We start from the raw sequence: 23954 nt of genomic DNA, 5'->3' as shown, positions 1-23954 counted from the left end.
TTCTTAAATCCTAATATTGATGCTGCAAGTTTGTTTTTAAAAACTAAGATTTGGTGTACGATTCGTAGTTCATGTGTGTTTTTTTGCAATTTGTGATTACAAGTTTATGATTACAAATAAATATGTGGGATTGAAAAATAAACTGTATTTGAGACTCAGATGCTAACTTCACAGTTTTTTACATCTATATTTGTTCTTCAATCCCACATATTACTCATCTGGTTATGTCATAATTTGTTGGTGCAGCAAATCAAAGCTTTTTCAGCTTTATCTTGAAGTATTAGTTGTTTTATGATGTGTCTGTTGGTGGTAGCTAGAGGTGGCAAAATGGGTGGGCCGATTAATGTGTCAAAACAGGGTTGCGTTGAACTTTATCGTTTGTTTTTACATTTTTCAAGTAACTACTAAGCTTTATTTGATCATATGAAGACCATATATATGATAAATATGATTTCTTAATGAATCAAACTTATGATTTTTAAGTAAAGCTTGGTAGTTATTGTTCTGCATTTTAGTGGTCAATGTATTAACCTAATAAACACAACATATATCTTTTGAACAAAATAGCGTGGTTAGTCCCTTATCTTTGTATTAAACAACACAGGTAACCTTTATCTTTTTTTTTTTACCTCGTTGACCTTGATCTTTCAAATTTTGACACGGATAACCCCGTTACTAACCTCTTTTAGATTCTGTCCGTTAAGTTTGCTCACGTGCTCGGCACGTGAGGGCAATTTTGTCCATGGACTATTTACAAATAAGGCAATTTCTTTCAACTTCGACAAGAATACCCTCACATACTTTGCACGTGTTATGAGTTAACGGGGAAATACTAACGATCGTTAGTGTTAGGGTCATCCGTGAGATATTTTAATAGTTCGAGATCAACGAAGTATAGAAAAAATTTAAGGTCATCTAGGATGTTTGCCTGTTTGGTACAAAATTGAATGACCAATGACGAAATTGTCTATCTTTTGAAATTGCAGCTTTGCCTATACGCATGGGTTTTGATCTACGTCATGGATCTTGTTCTTTTTTGATAATATTGTACAATGAACTAAGATGACCTAGCTAGCTAGATCCAGTTATACTACAGTTCCATTTCATTTATTATGAGTTCATTTTCTTACTATGAATTTTCAATTGCAACAGTAAAATTAAAAAGTATTATATCCGATAAAAAATAATCTTTTTTCATGAAGTCATTAGTCAATACATTGAACTGAAAGGAATGTTTCTGCAATGGTTGGTGAAATGTGGTCAAATAAGTGATGCAGCAGGCAAAAAAAAAATGTGTCATAAAGAGTCTGAGGTGAATAAGGTAGACATATGTCACGGACTTATCTCGATAAGCTCACGTGCGGCACTTAGTCTCTACTAAGTCAGCCTTTCTCGGACCTTATAACGATTCAAGTAACCAAAAGAGAAAATATTATAGAACAAGTGGAATTGAAGAAAATACTTATATTGCTTGAGAATGCTTTACAAGAGAGAATGTTTGAGATTTGAGGTGTGGTGTGTCAAATGAGACCACCCCTATTTATACTACTCATATCACAAAATGGATGGCTAGGATTAAATACAATGGATGGCTAAGATCTAAGAACTAGAAGCTTCATGTATCTAGATATTTTCATGGACATTCTATACCATTCCATGGAAGAACTCATGGGAAAGTTCTAGTGAACTTCCATGAGGTTCTTGGGCCTTCTTTGATTTTCACATATTGGGCCATAAACTTAGTGGGTTGGGCCATAAAATTGTTGGATTGTGACATTCTCCCCCACCTAAGCTCACGACGTCCTCGTCGTGTGATCCTCGTGATACTTTTTGATTTTGTCTGTGAACTGCCACAATAGGTCTTCGGCCTCCCAGCTTGCTTCACTATCGGGTAAGTTACGCCACTTAACTAGGTATTCTCTATAGCTCGGCACACCTCGTCTTCGTACCGTTCGATGTAACAAGATATCTTCCACCTCACGATCAAACGAAGTCGCAACTGCCATTGGTGCTCGTTTGGAAACTCCTCGTTCTGGTTCTTCCTTGTCCCCATGATAAGGTTTTAGAAAACTTACGTGGAAGACTGGATGAATCTTTAACTTGGGCGGTAGTTGGACTCGATAAGATACGTTCCCAACACGTCCAATTACTGGGAATGGGCCTTCATATCTCCGGATCAATCCTTTGTGCACCTTCCTAAATGTTTTGAATTGTTGAGGTAAAAGCTTCACCATCACTTGGTCCCCAACTTTGAACTCAACATGTCGCCTTTTCTCATCCGCCCATTTCTTCATTTTCTTGGCCGCCTTATCTAGTGATGCTTTGGCCAAGTCGGCTTGTTCGTGCCACTCCTTCATCGTTCTATAAGCGGCTGGGCTGCTTCCATCATATGAAGCGGCCAAAGCATTTGGGGTCAAAGGTTGGCGTCCTGTCACCAACTCAAAAGGACTCTTCCCCGTGGACTCACTCCTTTGCATGTTATAAGAGAACTGAGCAATATCAAGGAGCTTAGCCCAATCATGTTGATTTGCACTTACATAGTGTCGAAGATAGAGCTCCAATAGTGCATTCACCTTTTCTGTTTGTCCGTCCGTTTGGGGATGAAAACTCGTGGAGAAATTCAAGTCCGTCCCCATGATCTTGAACAACTCTGTCCAAAAACGCCCTGTGAACCTCGGATCTCGATCACTTACTATTACATGTGGTATCCCCCAATACTTCACCACATTCTTGAAAAATAGTTTTGCGGTTTCATCCGCGGTAACTTCGGATGATGCGGCTATGAAGGTACCATACTTAGAAAACCGGTCTACCACGACTATAATACTCCCACACCCTTCCGACTTGGGTAAGCAAGTAATGAAGTCCATGGAAACACTCTCCCATGGTCCTTTCGGTGTAGGTAGCGTCTGTAATAGTCCTCCTGGTTGGCGTTGCTCTATCTTGTCTTGTTGGCATATTAGGCATGTCCGCACGTACGTCTCTACGTCGTCTTCCATCCTTGGCCAATAATAAGTGCCTTCTACTAATGCCAGTGTCCTCTTGATACCTGGATGACCAGCCCACTTTGAATCATGACACTCCTTCAAGATTGTCCGTCTAAGATCACCCCACCTAGGCACATATAACCGGTCTCCTTTGGTGAATAATAGATCACCCTTGAGCCAAAACCTTCGCGTTTTCCCATCTCGAGCCAATCCAACAAGGTTTTTGGCTATAGAATCATGCTCTAATCCCTCCTTTATACGATCTTGAAGGAAGAATTGTGGTTTTGTGATCGCTGCAAACTCCGCCTTACGACTTAGGGCATCAGCTACCACATTGGCTTTCCCAGGCTTATACTCCAACACATAGTCAAATTCGGCTAAGAAGTCTTGCCAACGAGCTTGTTTGGGACTCAACTTCTTTTGGGTTTGAAAATAACTCGTTGCCACATTATCCGTCTTGATCACGAACCTTGATCCCAAAAGATAATGCCTCCATGTCCTCAAACAATGAATAATCGCTGTCATCTCTTTCTCTTGCACAGTGTACTTCCTTTCCGCCTCGTTAAGTTTTCGACTTTCGAACGCGATTGGGTGACCTTCTTGCATTAGAACTCCTCCAATAGCAAAGTCCGATGCGTCTGTGTGTAACTCGAACGGAATGGTCACATCCGGAAGTCTCAACACCGGTTCTTCCATGACAGCTCCTTTTAACTCCTCGAATGCTGCTTGACATTTCTCATCCCACAACCAAGCTTTATTCTTCTTTAACAATTCTGTCAATGGAGCCGCTTTCGCCGAGTATCCCTTGATAAAACGACGATAGTAGTTTACTAAACCAAGGAAAGATCGTAAATCAGTCACCTTCGTTGGTGCCTCCCACTCTTGAATTGCCTTGACCTTAGCCCCATCCATGAGTAACTTCCCATTTTTAATTCTATGTCCAAGAAAATCCACCTCCTCTAATCCGAATGAACATTTCTCTAGCTTCACATACAACTCGTTGTCCCTTAGTACTTGAAATACTTGCTTCAAGTGCCTCACATGATCTTCCATGGTGTCGATATACACGACTATGTCATCCAAGTACACCACGACAAAGTTGTCGAGGAACGGGTGGAATAATTTGTTCATCAAAGTACAAAATGTGGCAGGGGCATTGGTTAAACCAAAGGGCATGACTAGAAATTCATAAGCGCCATACCTCGTCACGCATGTGGTCTTAGCCTCATCTCCTTCGGCAATTCGGACTTGATAATATCCCGATCTCAAGTCTAACTTGGAGAAGTATCTCGCCTTCCCAAGTTGATCGAACAAATCAGCAATAAGTGGGATTGGGTATTTGTTCTTGATAGTTACCTTGTTGAGTGCCCGGTAATCTATACACATCCGCAAGGACCCATCCTTCTTTCTTTGAAATAGCACCGGAGCACCATACGGGGATTTTGACGGTCGGATGTATCCCGCATCCAGCAACTCCTTAAGTTGTCTTCGCAACTCCTCCAACTCGAGTGGTGGCATTCGGTATGGGGCTTTGGAAGGTGGTTTTGATCCCGGCTCCAACTCGATCACATGGTCAACCTCCCTCCTAGGTGGTAACTTCTTTGGTAACTCCTTGGGCATGACATCCTTGAACTCATCAAGGACCTTCTCAATTTCCTTGGGTACCTCTAGTTTTCCCTTATCTTCGACCGTCTCTTGCTTTGCTACCGCTAAATAGCATGTCTCATTCTTGTTGTACCCCTTCTTGAATTGCATGGCCGAAAGTGACTTGGATGCACTCTTGCTTCCACGTTCGGTTGACACCATACAAGTCTTCTCACCATCCAAGATACACAGTGAGTTAGCGAACGGTATAGGGAAACCGCGTACCTTATCTAGGAACTCCATCCCAAGTACCAACTTGAAGTCGTCCATAGGCACGACTGAGAGATCAATCATTCCTTCCCATTCTCCAATCTTTACATATACGTCTTTAGCCACCCCACTAATCGGCCTGGCACTCGTGTTCACCGTCTTCATCATGCCACTCTCTTTTGTTTCCTTAAGTCCTAGCCTTTTGGCTTCATCGGTGGAGATAAAGTTATGAGTTGCTCCCGTATCCACCAAAGCTCGTACCCGATCTCCACAAATGTTAATATCTACGAATTGGAGTCCTTTAGCCACTACCTTGGGTATCTCCGTCTTGGCCTTGATTGCGTTGAGGATATGCATTGATCCTATGCACCGCTCCTCATCCTGACAACCCGCCTTTTGAGCTTCCATAGCATGAAGGCTAGCTTTCTTCGGACAATCTCGGGCTCTATGCGGTCCATCACATATGAAACATCCATCATTCTTGTAAGAAGTTTTTATGCTCTTGTTATTCCCGGTTGGTGGCTTACGTGTATTATCATTCCTTGATTGGGCGGGCTTATCTCCCCCACATTTCTCATGGCTCACCTTCTTATCTTTTGACTTGAACGAATCTTTCCTATTAGCATGGTCAACTAGTGCCTCCGCTTGAGCAATTGCGGTGGCAAGGTCTTGGACTCCTCGTCTCTCCAACTCCGTTTTAGCCCAAGGTTGCAAACCATCGAGAAAATAGAAGAGGAGAATATCATCGGGAATATCTGGGACCTCCAGGCTAAGGTTCGTGAATTCTTTAATATACTCCCGAATCGTCCCGGAATGATGTAATTTACGTAGACGACTCATCGCATCCTTTTGAGCATTCTTGGGGTAGAATTGATTCTTAAGTTCAGTAAGAAAATCATCCCAAGTATCAATAGTAACCGTACCTTTCTCGATATCTCCATATCGACGACGCCACCATAACGCTGCGGTATCCTTCAGGTAACGGGTTGCCGTCTTGATCTTCATTGCATCATCCACTATGTTGACTCCCTCCAAGTATTGTTCCATCTCCCATATAAAATCATCAACCGCTCGGGCTTCCCGCTTCCCCACGAACGGTGACGGCTTGGGAACGTCCACCTTCGGATCATTGCATCCAGTGTTGCTACCCCCACTAGCCATGAATCTCAAACAAGAGTTCATGTTGGTTTGTAAATCCACGAGGCGTTGGTGAATAGTGGAGACCTCCCCCTCCATTTCGCCTCGCAACTTCGTAATCTCACCCATGAGCATACCCCTTAAGTCATGGATCTCACGTCGCATGTCAACGTCTAGCACGTTGATTGCACTCTTGCAATCATCTTTCAATTCGTCAAAGTCCCCGTCCAAACCATCCAAACGTTGGTGGACGTCTTCGACCTTTGCTTTCACGTCGTCCATGGATGTCTCTACATCCATGATCCTCTTGTCCAAGTTTGCGACAAAGTCTTTGGACATACCTCGGTTCTTCTTGGCTCCTTGTCGAGTCTCTACCCGACCACGAGTCTCATCACCCATCACACCACTTGTTGCGCTCACATTCTTCTCGGTCTCGGTTGCCATCTCCTTGAATCGACCTTGCTCTTGATACCAAATGTCACGGACTTATCTCGATAAGCTCACGTGCGGCACTTAGTCTCTACTAAGTCAGCCTTTCTCGGACCTTATAACGATTCAAGTAACCAAAAGAGAAAATATTATAGAACAAGTGGAATTGAAGAAAATACTTATATTGCTTGAGAATGCTTTACAAGAGAGAATGTTTGAGATTTGAGGTGTGGTGTGTCAAATGAGACCACCCCTATTTATACTACTCATATCACAAAATGGATGGCTAGGATTAAATACAATGGATGGCTAAGATCTAAGAACTAGAAGCTTCATGTATCTAGATATTTTCATGGACATTCTATACCATTCCATGGAAGAACTCATGGGAAAGTTCTAGTGAACTTCCATGAGGTTCTTGGGCCTTCTTTGATTTTCACATATTGGGCCATAAACTTAGTGGGTTGGGCCATAAAATTGTTGGATTGTGACACATAGGTTCAAACTTCAACCATTATTTCTATATATACTAATAGACAAAACACTCTTTCACTATGCACCCATAATAACCAGGGGTATTTTTGTCATTTCCTTTTTTTTTGTCTTCAACGATAAAAGAAGCAGCTTTCGTAAAAGAATCAACCCTTCAATATTACCAAAAGATGTTGAAAAAAATTCTTTTTAACAAAAAAATCAACTAACTTTTTTTTTCTTCTCTCTTTTCTTCCTCAACGATAAAAGAGGCAACTTTCATAAAATGAACAAGCCTTCAATGCTACCAAAAGATGTCGAAAAACATTCTTTTTTACAAAATAAATCAACTGACTTTAAAAAAAAAACGAACGCTAAAAGAAGCAACTTTCACAAAAGGAACAACCCTTCAATGTTAGATGTCGAAAAAAATTCTTTTTTACAAAATACTCCGTAGATCAAGACTTTTGTTTTAACTCGCATGCAAAACGGAGCCCCCGGCGCGAAGCGAGGGCTCCGCAACTAGTTATTGACCACTTGAAAGTAATATAAATAATAAATAAATTATTATCGGGTAGCGGGCCAAGCTAAATATCTAAAAATTACGGAATATTCAAGATTATCTTTCCATTCAAATCTAATCCAAATTTGATTTTTACACATTCTAGTCAACTACTTACAACTAAGTAAGACCTATAAGTAGTCGTGTTATAGTACTTGAAATTATCTCATATCAATTTAGTTAATAATAAAAGGAAGAAACATGACTTCACATGAGATCAAGTTCACTAAACTCTTCATTAATGGGGAATTTGTTGATTCTATTTCAGGTAACGCATTTGCTTTTCTTTCCATAAATTAATCAAACAGGTTGTGCTCATTCGATTATAATTTCGATTTAAATCATACATAGGACACACGTTTGAGACAATAGATCCAAGAACAGAGCAAGTGTTAGCAAACATAGCCGAAGGGCGAAAGGAAGACATTGATATGGCTGTTAGTGTTGCTCGTGAAGCTTTTGACAATGGACCGTGGCCTCGTCTGCCTGGCGAGGTACGTACGTTCACTTACTATTTTTAGTAACAATGGACTGTTGGGCCGTTGGGCAGTCCTGTTAATTTTGTGGGTCCCGTTCAACAAATAAAAAATAGACCTTTTCGATAAAAAAAAACAACAGTTGTAACTTTATGAGTGCGTCTATTCTTTTTCTTTTTAGGCGTTTTATGTCCGATGTTGTGTTTCTGAGCCATATGTTTTTAGAAGTTTTTTTATGCACGATGTCTTACAAACGTATATATCGCTGAACTATAATTTTTTGGCCCTGTCATTAAATATTGGGTCATGTGCAATTGCACATCTTGCACGCCATATATGACCCTGTGGATCGTGACCTCATATCATCATGTAACATGTTATCTATCAGGGACGTCGAAAGTGTCTTTTGAAGCTAGCAGACTTGATCGATGAAAATGTTGACGAATTAGCGACTTTAGAGGTAATTGATGGTGGAAAACAGTTTGCTTCTGTGAAGTATCTTGAACTTGCAAATACATCAGAAACATTTCGCTACTTTGCTGGAGCAGCAGATAAGATTCGCGGTGCAACGTTGAAAATGTCTAGTAGTATGCAAGCATACACTTTACGTGAACCCATTGGTGTAGTTGGACACATCATTCCATGGAATGCCCCTTCATTAATGTTCGCCATGAAGGTTGCACCAGCTTTAGCTGCTGGTTGCACTATGGTCATCAAACCATCTGAAAATACCCCTCTTTCGGCTCTTTTTCTTGCTCATTTGTCAAAGCAGGTATGCCTTAAAAGCCCTATATAAACTAATTTACTAGTATCATCTAGCACTGTTATGCTTTTTTTTTTTTATATCTTGTCGAATATGTGGTTTCATGACTAAAAGGTCATTGACTAAGCAATATCGATGTGTAACTATGTTCTAGGTTTCATTTCTATTCGAAGACAATTATAATATAGTTATATTTAGACAAAATATCACTCCATGTCGTTTGTATCACTCCCTGTGGTTTGTATCAAGAATCATCGGCGGTCTGTGTAACTTTTTTTCCGTCAAAAATGATTCTTGTGGTTTGCATTTGAATCATCGGTGATCCCTATGATTTGCATTTTTTTTTGTCAAGGATGATCCATGTGATATGTACCACAGGGACCACCGACGATTTCTGATACAAACTACAGGGACCATACGTGATATTTTGTCTTATAGTAATAATAATAACTTTAAAGTACAATTAAATAAGATTGGACTTTTTTAAAGGCAAACACACATTCATATTCATATTACAAACATCTACGAATATTTACAATTATTCATAACCCGGTATAAAAAAGGATTCGATGCCTTAAATAAAATTTGTAAGAATCTAATATCATCTATACATAATAAGCCCATGATAAATCACCTTTTTTATAATAAAACAAAATCACTTTAGTTATTAGTTAAGAATATGAGAACTATATGTGTTTGATTAACTTTAAATTTCTTATTTTTGTGTTATACAGGCTGGTATTCCTGATGGGGTAATTAACGTTGTTCCTGGGTTTGGAAAAACTGCTGGTGCTGCAATTAGCTCTCACATGGACATTGATGCCGTATGTTTTTATTTTTATTTTTTAAACTCAAGAAAGTATATACATTTGTCATTTGAAAAGTTAGATCAAATCAATCAGATTATGATTATCTATTCAGGTTAGTTTCACAGGATCCACTATTGTTGGTCGTACGGTAATGCAAGCGGCAGCAGAAAGCAATCTGAAACCCGTAGCACTCGAATTGGGAGGAAAATCGCCTTACATGGTTTTCGATGATGCAGACATTGATAAAGCTGTAGAATTTGCTGTCATAGGAAATCTTACTAATAAAGTACCATTTTATTCAACCCTTTCCTTGTTTAAACTTATATTCAATATTCAATTCTATCAGTTTTATCCCTTAAATCACAATTTCTTAAACTGCGTTTTGACGTTTGGGCTTATACACAGTTCTTTTAGAACGAAAAAGCCAAAAAGTCAAAACACAACTTAAGAAATGTGTCATAAGTCATAAGACAGTTTTTGAATGAACTAGTTGAACAGGGAAAACCTTATTTGTTTACCTGTTTAACCGTTTTTAGAATGAATTATTAAGGGATCATATAATTGTATGGATAACACATTCATATTCAATTTGTTTCAAGTACAGGGTGAAATGTGCATCGCTGGGACTCGTGTTTTCGTTCAGGAAGGAATCCATGATATCTTTGTCGAAAAATTGGAAGCAATAATGAAAAGTTGGCCCTCAGGTGACCCTTTTGATGTTGCGACTCGTCATGGACCTCAGGTGTAACAAACTTTCAGAATTTAAATTTCTTTAAAGAATTTTTATGATTTGCATAATGTTAATGTGTTGATGGCATGTGTAGAACAATAAACGACAATACGAGAAAGTACTTTCGTGCATCGAGAAAGGAATAAAAGAAGGCGCAACTTTGGTTACTGGCGGTAAACCATTTGGAGAAAAAGGATACTACATCGAGCCAACTTTATTCACAAACGTTAAGGTATGAAAAACTAAACATTTTTATTTTCCGAACATATTTAAGAATGAACTGTTGACGAGTTTAGAGGGGGCTAAATCTTCTATTTCTTGTTTGGTTTGATTAATAGGATGATATGACCATAGCCAAAGAAGAAATTTTCGGTCCTGTTATCTCAGTCTTCAAATTCAAGTAAGTGTTTGTGTTTCAGGGTTTAGAGTTACGAGTTTGGAAGAAATTCATTCCAAATAGTTAAAAAAAAAAAAAAATAAATAAAAAAATACTTATATGATAAATACCTACAGAACTGTTGAAGAAGTGATAAAAAGAGCAAACGCCACAAAATATGGGCTCGCGTCGGGTATAATGACAAAGAATATAGACATTGCAAACACGGTTTCAAGGTCTATTAGAGCAGGTGCGGTGTGGATCAACTGTTATGTAGCCATCGATAGGGATGCACCTCATGGAGGATATAAAATGAGCGGATTCGGAAGAGAACAAGGATTGGAAGCACTTGATCATTATCTTCAACTTAAAACCGTCGCCACGCCAATATATGATTCTCCGTGGCTTTAAGCTGATGAATAATTGGCACCATGATCAACTAAGATGACCTTGTTCAATATTTGAGTTATCATAAATAAAAACTGTAATGGGGAAGAAGGTCTTGAGCATTATCTGCAAGTGAAAACTGTGGCTACTCCCATATATGATTTTCCATGGCTTTAAGCTTGTAGTTAAATCAATAATTTTGAATTATGTATAATGTATAATGTTTAATTTAATATACATAATGGTATTTGAATAATGACATTCTGTTTTTAGTTTGCTTTACTAGTAACAAAATTTTTACTAAGGCCTATATTTATCAATTCCATAATACCAAATAATCTATTTGTCCAAAAATAACTGTCCACCTTACTATTTTTGTTTCAACTAAACTTTAAATACAATAAAAAATCACTAAAGTTCCAATTATGTCTCCTTTATTATTGAAAATCTAACATTAAATATACAATTACGGAGTAATCTATTATTTACCATTTATTACAACATTAAATGTGCAACATCCTCAATCGGGCCTAGTTGTAAGATTACTAAATTGTCCTTAAGTTAGTATTGTGTTACTATATGCTTTTATTTTTATTTAATATTTATTATTATTTAATGATGTGGTTAGGACCAGTTTGTGACAAGGGTCACAGAACAGGTTTGTTTATTTATTTTGGACTTCGTTTGGGCTGCCAAATGATGTACGAAAGATATCAGATAACTGATAAATACCCGTGTGTTGCACAGTGTGGGAATTTAACCCAATTAAGTGACTAGTGTGCTGGTTCCTTTCTCATTTTCCAGACTCTTCCACACACACCCGTTCTTCATCTCCCTCACCTACCAAACCCTAAATTCTAATCCTTGTTCTTGAGCTCAAATCTTTTACATTATCTTGTTCCTTTAGATTTACTGAGTCTATCAAGGTAAGATTTGTAGCATTTCATGCTTTAATCATTGAGAAAATTGAGTTTTTGTGTTAGTTTTTACAAAGTGTGTATTTTGGGTCAAAAGAGTTAGATTTGATGTAGTTTGAGTCTAAATCTTGTGGGTTTATGTTTCTTAATGTTTAGTGTCTTCGATTTGGTGAGTTTTGAGGTTAAAAACGAGCTCTAGATCGAGAATTGGTGAGTTTGGTGAGAAACCCGTCACTTTGGTAGCTGCTGCTGCAGATGAACTACCATCGGCCGATGGTCTCTGACCACCGACCGATGGTGTGTGACGATCGGTCGATGGACTAGACGATCGACCGATGGTGGAAGTCCTTCGACCAACGGTTATAATTTTAACGATCGGCCGATAGTGTGGTCGATCGGCCGATGGTGTAGTGACGATCGGCCGATAGTCTCTGACGATCGACCGATGGTCTATGCAGTAGAAATTTTTACTAAGTGTTGATTTTTAGCCGTTATGCTGCCCGTTTTTATTTTAATGATTTTGATGTAAATTTTGAAAGTGCACAAGTGTTAAGCAAAAATTTTTAGCGGATACTTTTTCTGACAAAAATTTCAGTATTGTGCTGTTTTGTGCTATCGGATAGAAACTAACTTGAGTATATGTTTTTCTCAGGAGAAAAGGAGAAAGAGAAGGTTCAGTGATTAGATAGCTGAATACCTTCTCGTTTGCTGGTATTTGGTGAGTGGGACTAACTGAAGAATATAGTATATAGAAGCATGTTATATTATGATTGCCATGCTTGTTAGATATACTTATTGTTGTGGTTAGTTAGTTCTTGTGATGACTGCATGTTAGTTGATGCTTTTCTGCTGGAGCCCAGTGCGTCCCTATTGTGTGGTAGCCTCGGTAGGAGAGATCAATCTGCGGGTTGGGTTCCTCTGTGGTTGCCTAGACAGCCGTGGTGTATATATATGTGAATGACGCGTCCGTCGCGTGTGGATTATGTATATACATACGGTGGTGGAGGAACTTTTGGTAAGCCCCAGTCCGATCAGCTGGTGGTTAATGGTTTGGCCGAGCCGCCAGAGTCTCTGTAGACGGCACTTGGGTGATGTTTGTGTGTTAGACTATTGTGACATGACTAGTATAACACTTATGTATGCTATGGCCTGTAGTTAGTCGTACTCACTTAGCTTCGTGCTAATTCCCCTCTATCTCCTCCCTGCAGGTTGTTAGCTTTTGTAGATAGTGCTTTTGGGAGAAGACGGGCATGATGATGTTATGTTTGACATGGTTAACTCTGATGTGGTCTTTTAGAATATGAACCATGTACTTTTAAAAACAGAATGTATTTACGTCTCTTCCTGTTAATATGTAAATTGTTTTAATGACACGTGACATCGGTTTGTACAAATGTCGATATCGTATTTAATTAATATTATGCTTCCGCCACGTATTTATTATATAAAAAAAAAAATTAGCGGTGTCACAAGTTGGTATCAGAGCTGAGTTTGGCAGCATGTGCATTGTGATCTACATGTCATGTTCCCAAACTTAGTAGAGTCATGTCAAACATAACATGCTGGGGATGGGTTAAGTGAGTACTAGGACAGGTTATGTGTTAGTTGTTAGTACTAACAGAATTTATACTAAGCTTTGGTGTGAGTGTTGTGGTAGTGCAGTAATGGCAGATAATGAAGCAACCGCTACTGGCCCTACTGTCCCTGGAACTGGTACTTTTAGAGCCCCTGACGAAGATGGACATGTGTCTTCAGACGAAGAAACTTCTCAAGAAGTAATAGAACTTCAAAGTCGGTTACTAGAAGCTCAGGAGAAAATTAAGGAATTGGAACAAGAACGGGCGCAATGGAACCCTAATACCACTGCGTTAAATACAACCTTTCCTCCTAACTTTTATAATCAAGCCGGTGGCAGTTCTCAGTCACAATTTCCACAAAATACCTATCAAAACTATCAAATTCCATTTCCGTTTAACCAAACTTTTCCTAATCAAATGATGTACCCATTTCAAGTCCCTGAGACAAGAAGGAAGTGTACCTATAAACAGTTTATGGACTGCAAACCTCCTGAGTACAGTGGTCACACAAACCCTACGATGACCCTCAATTGGCTAAGAGAAGTGGAGAGGGCGTTAGAAGCATGTTTTTGTGAGCCAGAATCCATGGTGTTATTTGCTAGTAAGCTTCTCAAAGGTGAAGCAATGGAATGGTGGGACTCTATCACTGCATATTTACCTAAAGAACAAATCAGTCAAATTACCTGGGAACAATTTGCTGCTAAGGTTCGTGAGCAGTATTGTTCAGAGTATGAGATGGAAAGATTGAAAACTGAGTTTCTGAGTATGCGGATGACAGAAAGTATGACAATTGATGAGGTTTTCAGAGATTTCACATCTAAGCTAAGGTTCGTTCAACAGTGGGTACCAACTGAGAAAGATAAGATTCAGCATTTTATGCGGGTGATTAAGCCGGAGTACAGAACCGTTGCGAGATTTGAAACAACCTTGGCGCAGGCTAATGAGATGGCTAAAGTTACAGAAGGTGATATAATGGCAGCAAAAAGAGAAAGTTCAAAAAGTGAATCTTTCGGAGAAAAATCAGAAAGCCAATCGAGTGGTCAGTCTGTTCAGCAATCAAGTAAGCAATCAGGATTTCGTGGTAAGAAGTCATGTGGGTTTAAACAGAAGAGTAAGTCTGGTATGAGCGGATCGGGTTCTAGCCAGTCTGGTTGGTGCAATGTTTGTAAGTCAACCCATGTCGGTCCATGTTCTCCAATGACCCGAAGATGTTTAAAATGTGGGGTGCTAGGTCATGAATCAACAGCTTGTTCTTTTAAGTCAAATGTTTGTTGGAGTTGCCATCAAGAGGGGCATAGATCTGCAAATTGTCCATCTGCGTCGAGAGCCGGTTCTGGGGCAGGGTCAGGGGCGAGTTCGGTTACTTCTGGGGGATTTTCTGCTTCTACTGCCGGGCAAAAGAGAAAGAATCCTCCAACAGCAGAGGCAAGGGCATTTCAGATGACGGTAGATGCTGCAACCGCTACCGATGACGTCATTACCGGTATGTTCTTGGTTAATTCCTTGCCAGCTCGTGTGTTATTTGATTCTGGAGCGAATCGATCTTTTATGTCCTTAGGCTTCTGTGATAAGTTGAAGTTGCCTGTTAGGATGTTAGATGAGCCTTTGGGAATAGAAGTAGCTGATGGTAAAATGGTTCCATGCACATCATCTGTGTCTGGAATTACCATCGAAATTGACGGCCATTCCTTTCCTTTAACATGTTTGTTGATGCCTATACCTAGCTTTGATGTAGTCTTAGGCATGAATTGGTTAAGAGCTAATAGGGCTAATATTAAGTGTGATAAGAAGATGATTTCTTTCCGTTTGGCCGACGGATCCCGAGTGATAGCTAGGGGAGAGCGCAGTGGACTTAACTTTCCTATGGTTTCCCTAATGAAAGTTCAGAAGGCAATATCGAAAGGGTGTGATTCATTCTTAGCCTATGTGATCGATGTTAAGAAAGAAAAGAAGCAGGTGACCGATATTCCTGTTGTGTCAGAATTTCCCGAAGTATTTCCAGATGATCTACCAGGGTTACCTCCAGTACGTGAAGTAGAGTATAAAATTGATTTGGTTCCAGGTGCTACGCCAGTTGCAAAAGCTCCTTACAGATTAGCTCCATCAGAAATCCGAGAAATGATGTCTCAAATTCAGGAACTGTTAGATAAGGGGTTTATCCGACCAAGTTCTTCACCGTGGGGTGCTCCTGTTTTGTTTGTGAAAAAGAAAGATGGGTCGCTTAGAATGTGTATAAATTACCGCAATTTGAATAAGAGAACAATCAAGAATAAGTATCCGTTACCAAGAATAGATGACTTATTTGATCAGTTACAGGGTGCTTCCTACTTTTCAAATATTGATTTACGTTCAGGGTATCATCAAGTACGTGTTACCGAGAACGATATACCGAAAACAGCGTTCAGAACTAGATATGGTCATTATGAATTTTTAGTTATGCCATTTGGGTTAACAAACACGCCAGCAGTGTTTATGGATTTAATGAACAGGGTGTGTCATCAGTATCTTGACAAGTTTGTGATTGTCTTCATAGATGATATCTTGATATATTCGAAAAGCGAGAAAGATCATGCTACGCATCTGAGGTTGGCGTTAGAGCTTCTGAAACAGGAACAGTTGTACGCTAAGTTTTCTAAGTGTGAATTTTGGCTGCGGGAAGTACAATTTCTGGGTCATGTGATTTGTGAACAGGGTATTAAAGTAGATCAGTCTAAGATAGAGGCCGTAATGAATTGGAACTCACCGAAAACGCTGACAGAAATTAAGAGTTTTCTGGGTTTAGCAGGTTATTACCGCCGATTTATCAAAGACTTCTCTAAAATAGCAGGTCCGTTGAATAAGTTAACTAGAAAAGATGTAGCCTTTCGATGGACTGATGAACAAGAAAAGGCTTTTCAGACTCTCAAACAGTTGTTATGTCAAGCGCCGGTTTTAGCTTTACCAGAGGGAACAGAAGATTTTGTGGTCTACTGGGATGCGTCACACGCAGGTCTAGGTTGTGTTTTGATGCAAAGAAATAAAGTTATAGCGTATGCTTCACGACAGTTGAAGAATCATGAACGAAATTACCCTACTCATGATTTAGAGTTAACTGCAGTTGTGTTTGCTTTGAAGCTTTGAAGACATTATTTGTATGGTACACATTGTGAAATCTATACAGATCATAAGAGTCTTCAATATATCTTTTCGCAGAAAGAATTAAATATGCGTCAACGTCGATGTTTAGAATTGATTAAAGACTACGATTGTGAGATTAAGTATCATCCGGGTAAAGCAAATGTGTCGCAGATGCTCTGAGTCGCAAGAAAACCATCGAAAATGTTAGATTTATGAGAATTGAAATAGTTTCAGACTTTATTGATCGATTGAAAACAGTTCAGTTAGTAGCATTGAATGATGAAAACCTAAAGACTGAACAAATGACTAAAAGAAAATTTAACCTATGCAATGATTCTAGAGGATTAAAGACCTATAATGACCGAATTTGGGTGCCTATTGTAATGACCCGGAAATTTCCGACCAAATTTAAACCATAACCTTTATATGTTTCCGACACGATAAGCAAAATCGGTAATGTTAAGTCTAGAAAGTTTGAAATCTATATTTGGATAATCAAATACCTTTTGACCAGGCCTGACGATTCACGAACATTTATGTGTCAATTAACGAAAATTAGACAAATGATAATAGGGAATTGAATTTCATTATACTTGACTGATCCATTTTCAAATATGTGGAAACGCTTTTCGATCCAATAAGAATTCGATTATAAAAATGTTTGGTTTAATTAACATATTTTGAATATATATAAATATATATAAATATACATAAGATATTATTATATATATATATATACTTGAATTCTATAAATAATTATTGTTATATTTTAAAGAAAAAATAAATAAAATATATTAATATTCAATATATGTTATTATTTAATATAACATGATTATTAAATTGTAATATTAAATATAATTACAAGTTTAATTATAATTATTATATTATTATTACATTCATTAATATTAGTAATAGTAATATTATTATTAATTTTATATTTTTTTATATCATCATTATTAAAATGATTAATTTTAATACATAATATATAGATAATAAATCTAATATGTGTAGTTTGATATATTATTGTTATTATGTTATAATTACAATTATCAGTATCATTATTATTACTTATTATTAATATTGTTATTATTATTATTATTATCATAAATATTATTAATACATTTAATAATTATTAATTAATTAAAATTAATAATAACAGATATGTATCTGTTTCCAGTCTCCATCGGCTCCAATTTTTTTCTCTACTTCCTATTTAGTCCGTGATTTTTTTTGTCAAACCTATTCAAGATACAAACAAACGATATCATTGTATTTATAAAGTATAAACTCGAGTCTGTTAAAGGGAAGAACAACAACAACAAAAATAAAAATAAAATAACAAATAACAGACCCATAGCTCGGTTCTTTAACTTTATAGTCATATCATTAATTCGAATGATAAATCGAAAAGTAAAAATGAAGAAAGATTAGAAATCTTCTACTGAATCTATCCGCAAAAATTCAGAATCCAATTCTTTGTATCAAGTGAGAATTTTTGAAGTCAAATATAATTTTTTTTGAGTCAAAGATCGTGTTCATATAAAATTTGATTTATGTTTGATGTTTCCAATTAAATTAATAATGGAGAAAGCTTTTAGGAACGATTTATGATCTTTTTCATGTTTTAAATTTTGGCTAAAACACATTTGAACTTCGAAATAGGATTTGAGTTTGTATCGTGTAAATACTTCTGTCGCAGCGATTTTTTTTTTTTTTATTTCTGTTGCAAATAAATCGGGAAATCAGTAGTAATCACTTGTGTTTTATTTATGAATTTAAAACCCTTTGGTTATCTGTTATTGATTGTGGTCTGAGTTGGGTCATGGGTATTAATCGAAGAAGAAGAAGATGAATACAATAAGAAACGGGTTAAAATTTAAAGGAACTGTGGTTTAATCAGAAAAACAATAGCAGACGAGTGGTTAGTGTGTGATGTCGAGGAAACAAGTGGTCTGGGTTCGAGTCTCTTAAGAGGCAGTAGCTCTTTTTGAATCTATTTTCCTTAAAGGTAGTTTCTTCTATTTAGTTTTATTATTATTATTATTATTATTATTATTATTATTATTATTATTATTATTATTATTATTATTATTATTATTATTAAAATAACCATTATTTTAGAAATCATCATTATTAAACTTTCCAATTTCATTCGTATTATCAAAGTTGTTATTTAAAACTTATCATTTTTATGAACTATCCATATTTTATAACCATTATTGCAAAAACTACTTTTTATTTAAAATTTCATTATCGTTGTTAATATTATATTATTATAACAAAAATTTTGTAATTATACTAAAATTTAATTTAACATTACCTATAATTATATATTAAGAATATTAACATTTCTATTATGTATATACAAAATGAATATATATAACATGTAAATTTAAGATATAAAATATATATATATATATAAACTACAAACAATAAATATATAAATACTATATAATTAATAAATAGCATTATTTGATGTTTATTATATGTTTTAATATATAAAATTGATATAGGTTCGTGAATCCGAGGCCAAGCTTATATTTGATCAATGATGTTATATGTATTTTTACTACAAAATACATTAGGTGAGTATATAGTCCCTTTTAAACTCTAAATATTTTTGGGCTGAGAATACATGCGCTGTTTTTTATAAATGATTTACGTTATGGACACAAGTGATCAAAAATAAATTCTACGTTGAGTTGTACCATGGCATATTTCTTTATACTTGGTAGCTAATATTTACGTGAGGAGCGTAAACGCGAATCCTGTTGATAGATCTATCGGGCCTGACAACCCCAACCGGGCTGGACGACCATCATTTAACGGTTGCACAGTACTTCGTTTCGTTACTACACTTGGTACAGTGTAGGGTTTATTTAAGAATATGCTGCTGTGATTTAAATGTTAAGTATGGTTACCAAGTGCTCAACGACTTTTCATACACGAGGAGTGTATTATGTATAAACATGAAATCTTGTGGTCCATAGTTATTACGCTGCTAGCATTAAACCTATATATCTCACCAACTTTACGTTGACATTTTAAAGCATGTTATTCTCAGGTACGAATTAAGTCTTCCGCTGTGCATAAGCTCATGTTAAGGACATTACTTGGATTTGATCATCGCGATGGGACCAACTGTTGAAGATTCCGTCCGGGAGGATTAGTCGCGGACATTTCAGTTGGTATCAGAGCGTTGGTCTTAGTGAACCAGACTTTGCATTAGTGTGTCTAACTGGTAGATGTTAGGATGCATTAGTGAGTCTGGACTTTGACCGTGTCTACATGTTAAAAGTTTTGCTTATCATATTTAGTCGAAAATCATCAGCTTATCATCCTTAGGGAATTGCCTGCTTATCATTCTTAAGTCTAGACACGTCTTACTGCATTTAGTGCATCGATAGTGTATAGACAAAATTCATGTCCTAGCGTATCTATTACTATAGACATTGCCTGACGTATTTCAAAGATTCTCCGTAATTCACGGGATTTTGATATTATATATACATATATAAATTATGTATTGAAGAGTACCAAACCCAACTCCTATAATCTATTCCAAACCAAAAATTCATTTCTCCGACTATACAAGATGGATTCTTCATCCAGTTCGAATTCCTCCGACTTCGATAGCTACGCCGATATGGATTTCCATTCGATCTCCGAGAACAGCGTCACCGGAATGGATCAACCAATTTCCCATCATCTATTCTGGATGAATTGGGGATGGGTTCGTAATATATTAAATCTCTGGAGGCAAGAAGAAGGTGATCCATTCTATCCACCAAATTGTCCTCTTAACGATGAACCTGAAGCACTTACCGGCGAACCTATTTGAAACACCATTTTCTCGCTCATTTCTAGAGTATCTCGTCATGATTACACATTATCCCATATTTTGAATCTTGTTCATTCGCTCGTTCCAACAGTCAATCATCCCGGTATAATAGAAGAAGTCAACGAGCTTCGCGCTCGGGTAGTGGCTTTAGAAAATACGGTGCGAAGGTTACAAACACCAGCAGCAGCACCAGCAGCATAATCTGTACCACCATCATCAACGCCGACAGTACTCTTATCACCCCCAAAATCTCAACATCACAAACTGTATCTCGGATATCAACATCACATACCTTAAAAACCTCGTCGAAACTTCGAGTATGATCTTCGTTCTATATATATCGTTCTACATCGATTATCTTCGCTTTACGTATCGTTTTACCTCATTTTTCCTCGTTCGACATGGTGATTATGTAATTTCTAAAGTTTTAGAGATTATGTAATCTAGTATTAACGATAAATCAGATGAGTTTTTGACTCATTAAATCCATGATTACATCCGATGAAAATATATATGCAAGTATATTTTCATAAAGACTGTAATTAAAAATTTTTTTGTACAAACTGTTAATGATGAAAATATTTTAACGGGTGGGTAGTACCCGAGGAATATTTAGAATTCACATTAATAAGTTACACTGTACATTCTTCGAATCTGATTCAACATTCATTTACTATCATACTTACAATCACCGATATACGTATCCGTTCACCACAGAATAACCATTTCCATTCAAATTTCATATTTGAATTTTTACCTATCCAAATCCAACAAGTGGCATAACGAAGAAAACATTGGACAAAATAAAAAGTGTTAGAAACAAACGAATTAACTAATTGAAATTTTGATAGGATTCCACGCTAACTGTTCCAGCTAACTGTTCCTGGCTAACATCTAATTTATCGCAATTTACATTCTCGCAATTTTATTATTGTTATTTAATTTCTGCACTTTACATACCGTCGGGACACATGTACAACAATACGTCGGATTAATTCTGAGACAACACGTTGTATAATGGGTCATGATATATATTTATTTATTTTACGCACTATAAATAACGGGACACGTATGCAAGGTTTCGACTTATCATATCGACCCATCTATATATATATTTCGGAACAACCGTAGACACTCTATATGTGAAGGTGGGAGTTGGCTATACAGGGTTGAAGTTGATTCCAAAATATATATATACTTTGAGTTGTGATCAATACTGAGACCGGTGCACGGGTCACGATACGTATTATTTAATTCGAATATTATATATTAAATTATATATGAATAATTGAACTATTGAACTATTGGACTATCAGACTGCTAACTTTGGACAATTAAAATGAATTTAAATACTGATTATAACATATGAAACTAAACAATTCTTCAAGTTTGCCACTTGATTTCATCTTAAACCTCATTTGTATCTTGACGATTACAATCCGCGTTCAAACCTATCATGATTCTTAAAAACACCTCGATCGAGAAGTTAAACCAGCCGCACCTCGTCTACGGAAGAAAAATTTAAGCATACAGTTATGCACCTGAAAAACTTTCGAAACCGAAGTTATAGTTAAAACGTATCCGCGTCGAATTCCTTATCATTCAATAGCAAAAACAACCTTACAATTCCTTTTCAAAATAACCAATTTCGTTACAGCTCCACTTCGATTTCTCAGAAAGACTAGCCTTATTATAATCTCGATATATATACATCATCCTTTCGCCGTCGTTATTGGAGAATCTTTCATATTTCACGACATCATCAGCAGATGCACCAGCAGCTCGTCATTCTTTTGGTGGAATCAACAATCGGTATTTTGAAAATCTCGCAGAACTTCTCTAGTTATACCTACAACGTCTATCCCTAAGAATTTCAAACTCCAAATGTGAAATTCTGAAAAAAAAAAAAAAAAAAAATCTTGAACTACAGATAATTCTTGAAATGCTGATGAAGCAGCAAAAACTGTAAACGACTTTAACAGTCAAAAGTGTGACAATAAAGTACAGTGAGTTGGTAAAGCTCATAAAAAAAGAAGAAGAAGAAAATGGATTGAGCAAAGTATGAAAGAGGTTGTGAATAAATCACAAAGAATGGAACCTGCCTTCAAAGAATCCAAACGATTCAGTGTCTGCTGAAACCGTTAGTAAGAACCCTACTCCTTATTCTAAATCTTTCCAGATGATATCCCTCATCATCATCTTATCTTAGATATTATAAGATATCTTCATATCTTCCGTTATACATATTCTCCATATTTCTGGAGATATTTTCACAACTATTCTTATCTGGGATCATTTATCCCTCCGTAACATCTGCGTTACAACATAAAAGAAACTGTGTTAGTTTCTAAGTTCCAAAACCTTCGAGTTTAAAATAGGAATGTTCTGAAGCAGTGTTGGGAATTGATGCATGAATTAGTATAATATAATGAAACTTGATCAACTTCATTATATTACAGTAAGTCATGTTGAGTTTCTAATGGAACGTGATGATTCGCAGTACCATCATCATATGCCATGTTACACGGCTCTTACATTCTATTCAATCTCCAAACATATTAGGAACATATCATCTTGATAGTTCTATCTTTTCCAGGATATTCTGGTAATTTGACAAGTCAAAACCGTGTCATTACCATTTCTTTCTTAGAACATTAACTATGTTCATTCCAAATTTTATACATATGAATTCCGGACCATTACTCGCTTGACTCGAAGTCGGGAAGATATAAAACCCAATAACAACCCAGAAATCACAAACCGTGTATATCAATACGTATTGCAACGTAAAGACACGGGAAAATTAGAAACATTATAATTCCAAGGAAATTATAGAAGTGAGTAGATTCTTCTGGCGGCAGATGAAAGAGAAGGATGAAAGATATGAAAGTTAGAAGTATAACAAAAATCAGAACGAGATGGAGCATTATAAAGAATACTTTAAGGTATGGATTGAGGGAGAAAGGATAGCAGATGTGAGGTATGGAAATAAGGAAGGGAAGAAGGTGGATTTATAGTGAAATATCCGACAAAGAGATCGAAACAGATTGCCGCAATAAATCAAAGAAAATCCTAATCGCCGAAGAACCAAATCGTATTATGTAAGATTTTCTTTAAATTCCGCAAATTCCGGAAATCAATCATAACTACTGCATCGATTAAAACGAGTATATTTTTACTCATCTCACTCTTTTGCGATAGCCTCATTTATGTTCTTCGCGTAATCGTATTGTTTTATCTACATTACTCAATAATGATAAAACTCCATTATCACCTCATATTCATCATGAAAACATTTTTATTGATATCCATAACGATCTCTATCAAATTTCGGGGACTAAATTTCTTTAACGGGTAGGTACTGTAATGACCCGGAAATTTCTGACCAAATTTAAACCATAACCTTTATATGTTTCCGACACGATAAGCAAAATCGGTAATGTTAAGTCTAGAAAGTTTGAAATCTATATTTGGATAATCAAATACCTTTTGACCAGGCCTGACGATTCACGAACATTTAT

At 36.8% G+C, this 23954-nt stretch overlaps 1 protein-coding gene across 1 annotated transcript; it reads left to right on the top strand.

Annotated features, from left to right (window-relative positions):
* Nucleotides 1–7570: 7570 nt before the first annotated feature.
* Nucleotides 7571–11207, top strand: LOC139873325 (aldehyde dehydrogenase 1-like). The gene is made up of 9 exons (XM_071861254.1): nt 7571–7708; nt 7792–7934; nt 8305–8688; nt 9414–9503; nt 9601–9774; nt 10093–10230; nt 10313–10450; nt 10557–10618; nt 10732–11207. The coding sequence occupies exons 1-9, from the start codon at nt 7642–7644 to the stop codon at nt 11003–11005; spliced, it is 1470 nt and encodes a 489-aa protein (XP_071717355.1). The 5' UTR covers nt 7571–7641; the 3' UTR covers nt 11006–11207.
* The last annotated feature ends 12747 nt before the right edge of the window (nt 11208–23954 follow it).

The sequence above is a fragment of the Rutidosis leptorrhynchoides genome, chromosome 10 (assembly GCF_046630445.1).
Source record: "Rutidosis leptorrhynchoides isolate AG116_Rl617_1_P2 chromosome 10, CSIRO_AGI_Rlap_v1, whole genome shotgun sequence".
Lineage (NCBI taxonomy): Eukaryota > Viridiplantae > Streptophyta > Magnoliopsida > Asterales > Asteraceae > Rutidosis > Rutidosis leptorrhynchoides.
This window is presented reverse-complemented; position numbering and strand designations above follow the sequence as displayed.

Coding starts and splice junctions, on each gene's coding strand:
- LOC139873325 (XM_071861254.1), top strand. CDS start 7,642: ATGACTTCACATGAGATCAAGTTCACTAAACTCTTCATTAATGGGGAA. Junction 7,935..8,304: donor GGCCTCGTCTGCCTGGCGAG/GTACGTACGTTC, acceptor GTTATCTATCAG/GGACGTCGAAAGTGTCTTTT. Junction 10,231..10,312: donor CGACTCGTCATGGACCTCAG/GTGTAACAAACT, acceptor TGGCATGTGTAG/AACAATAAACGACAATACGA.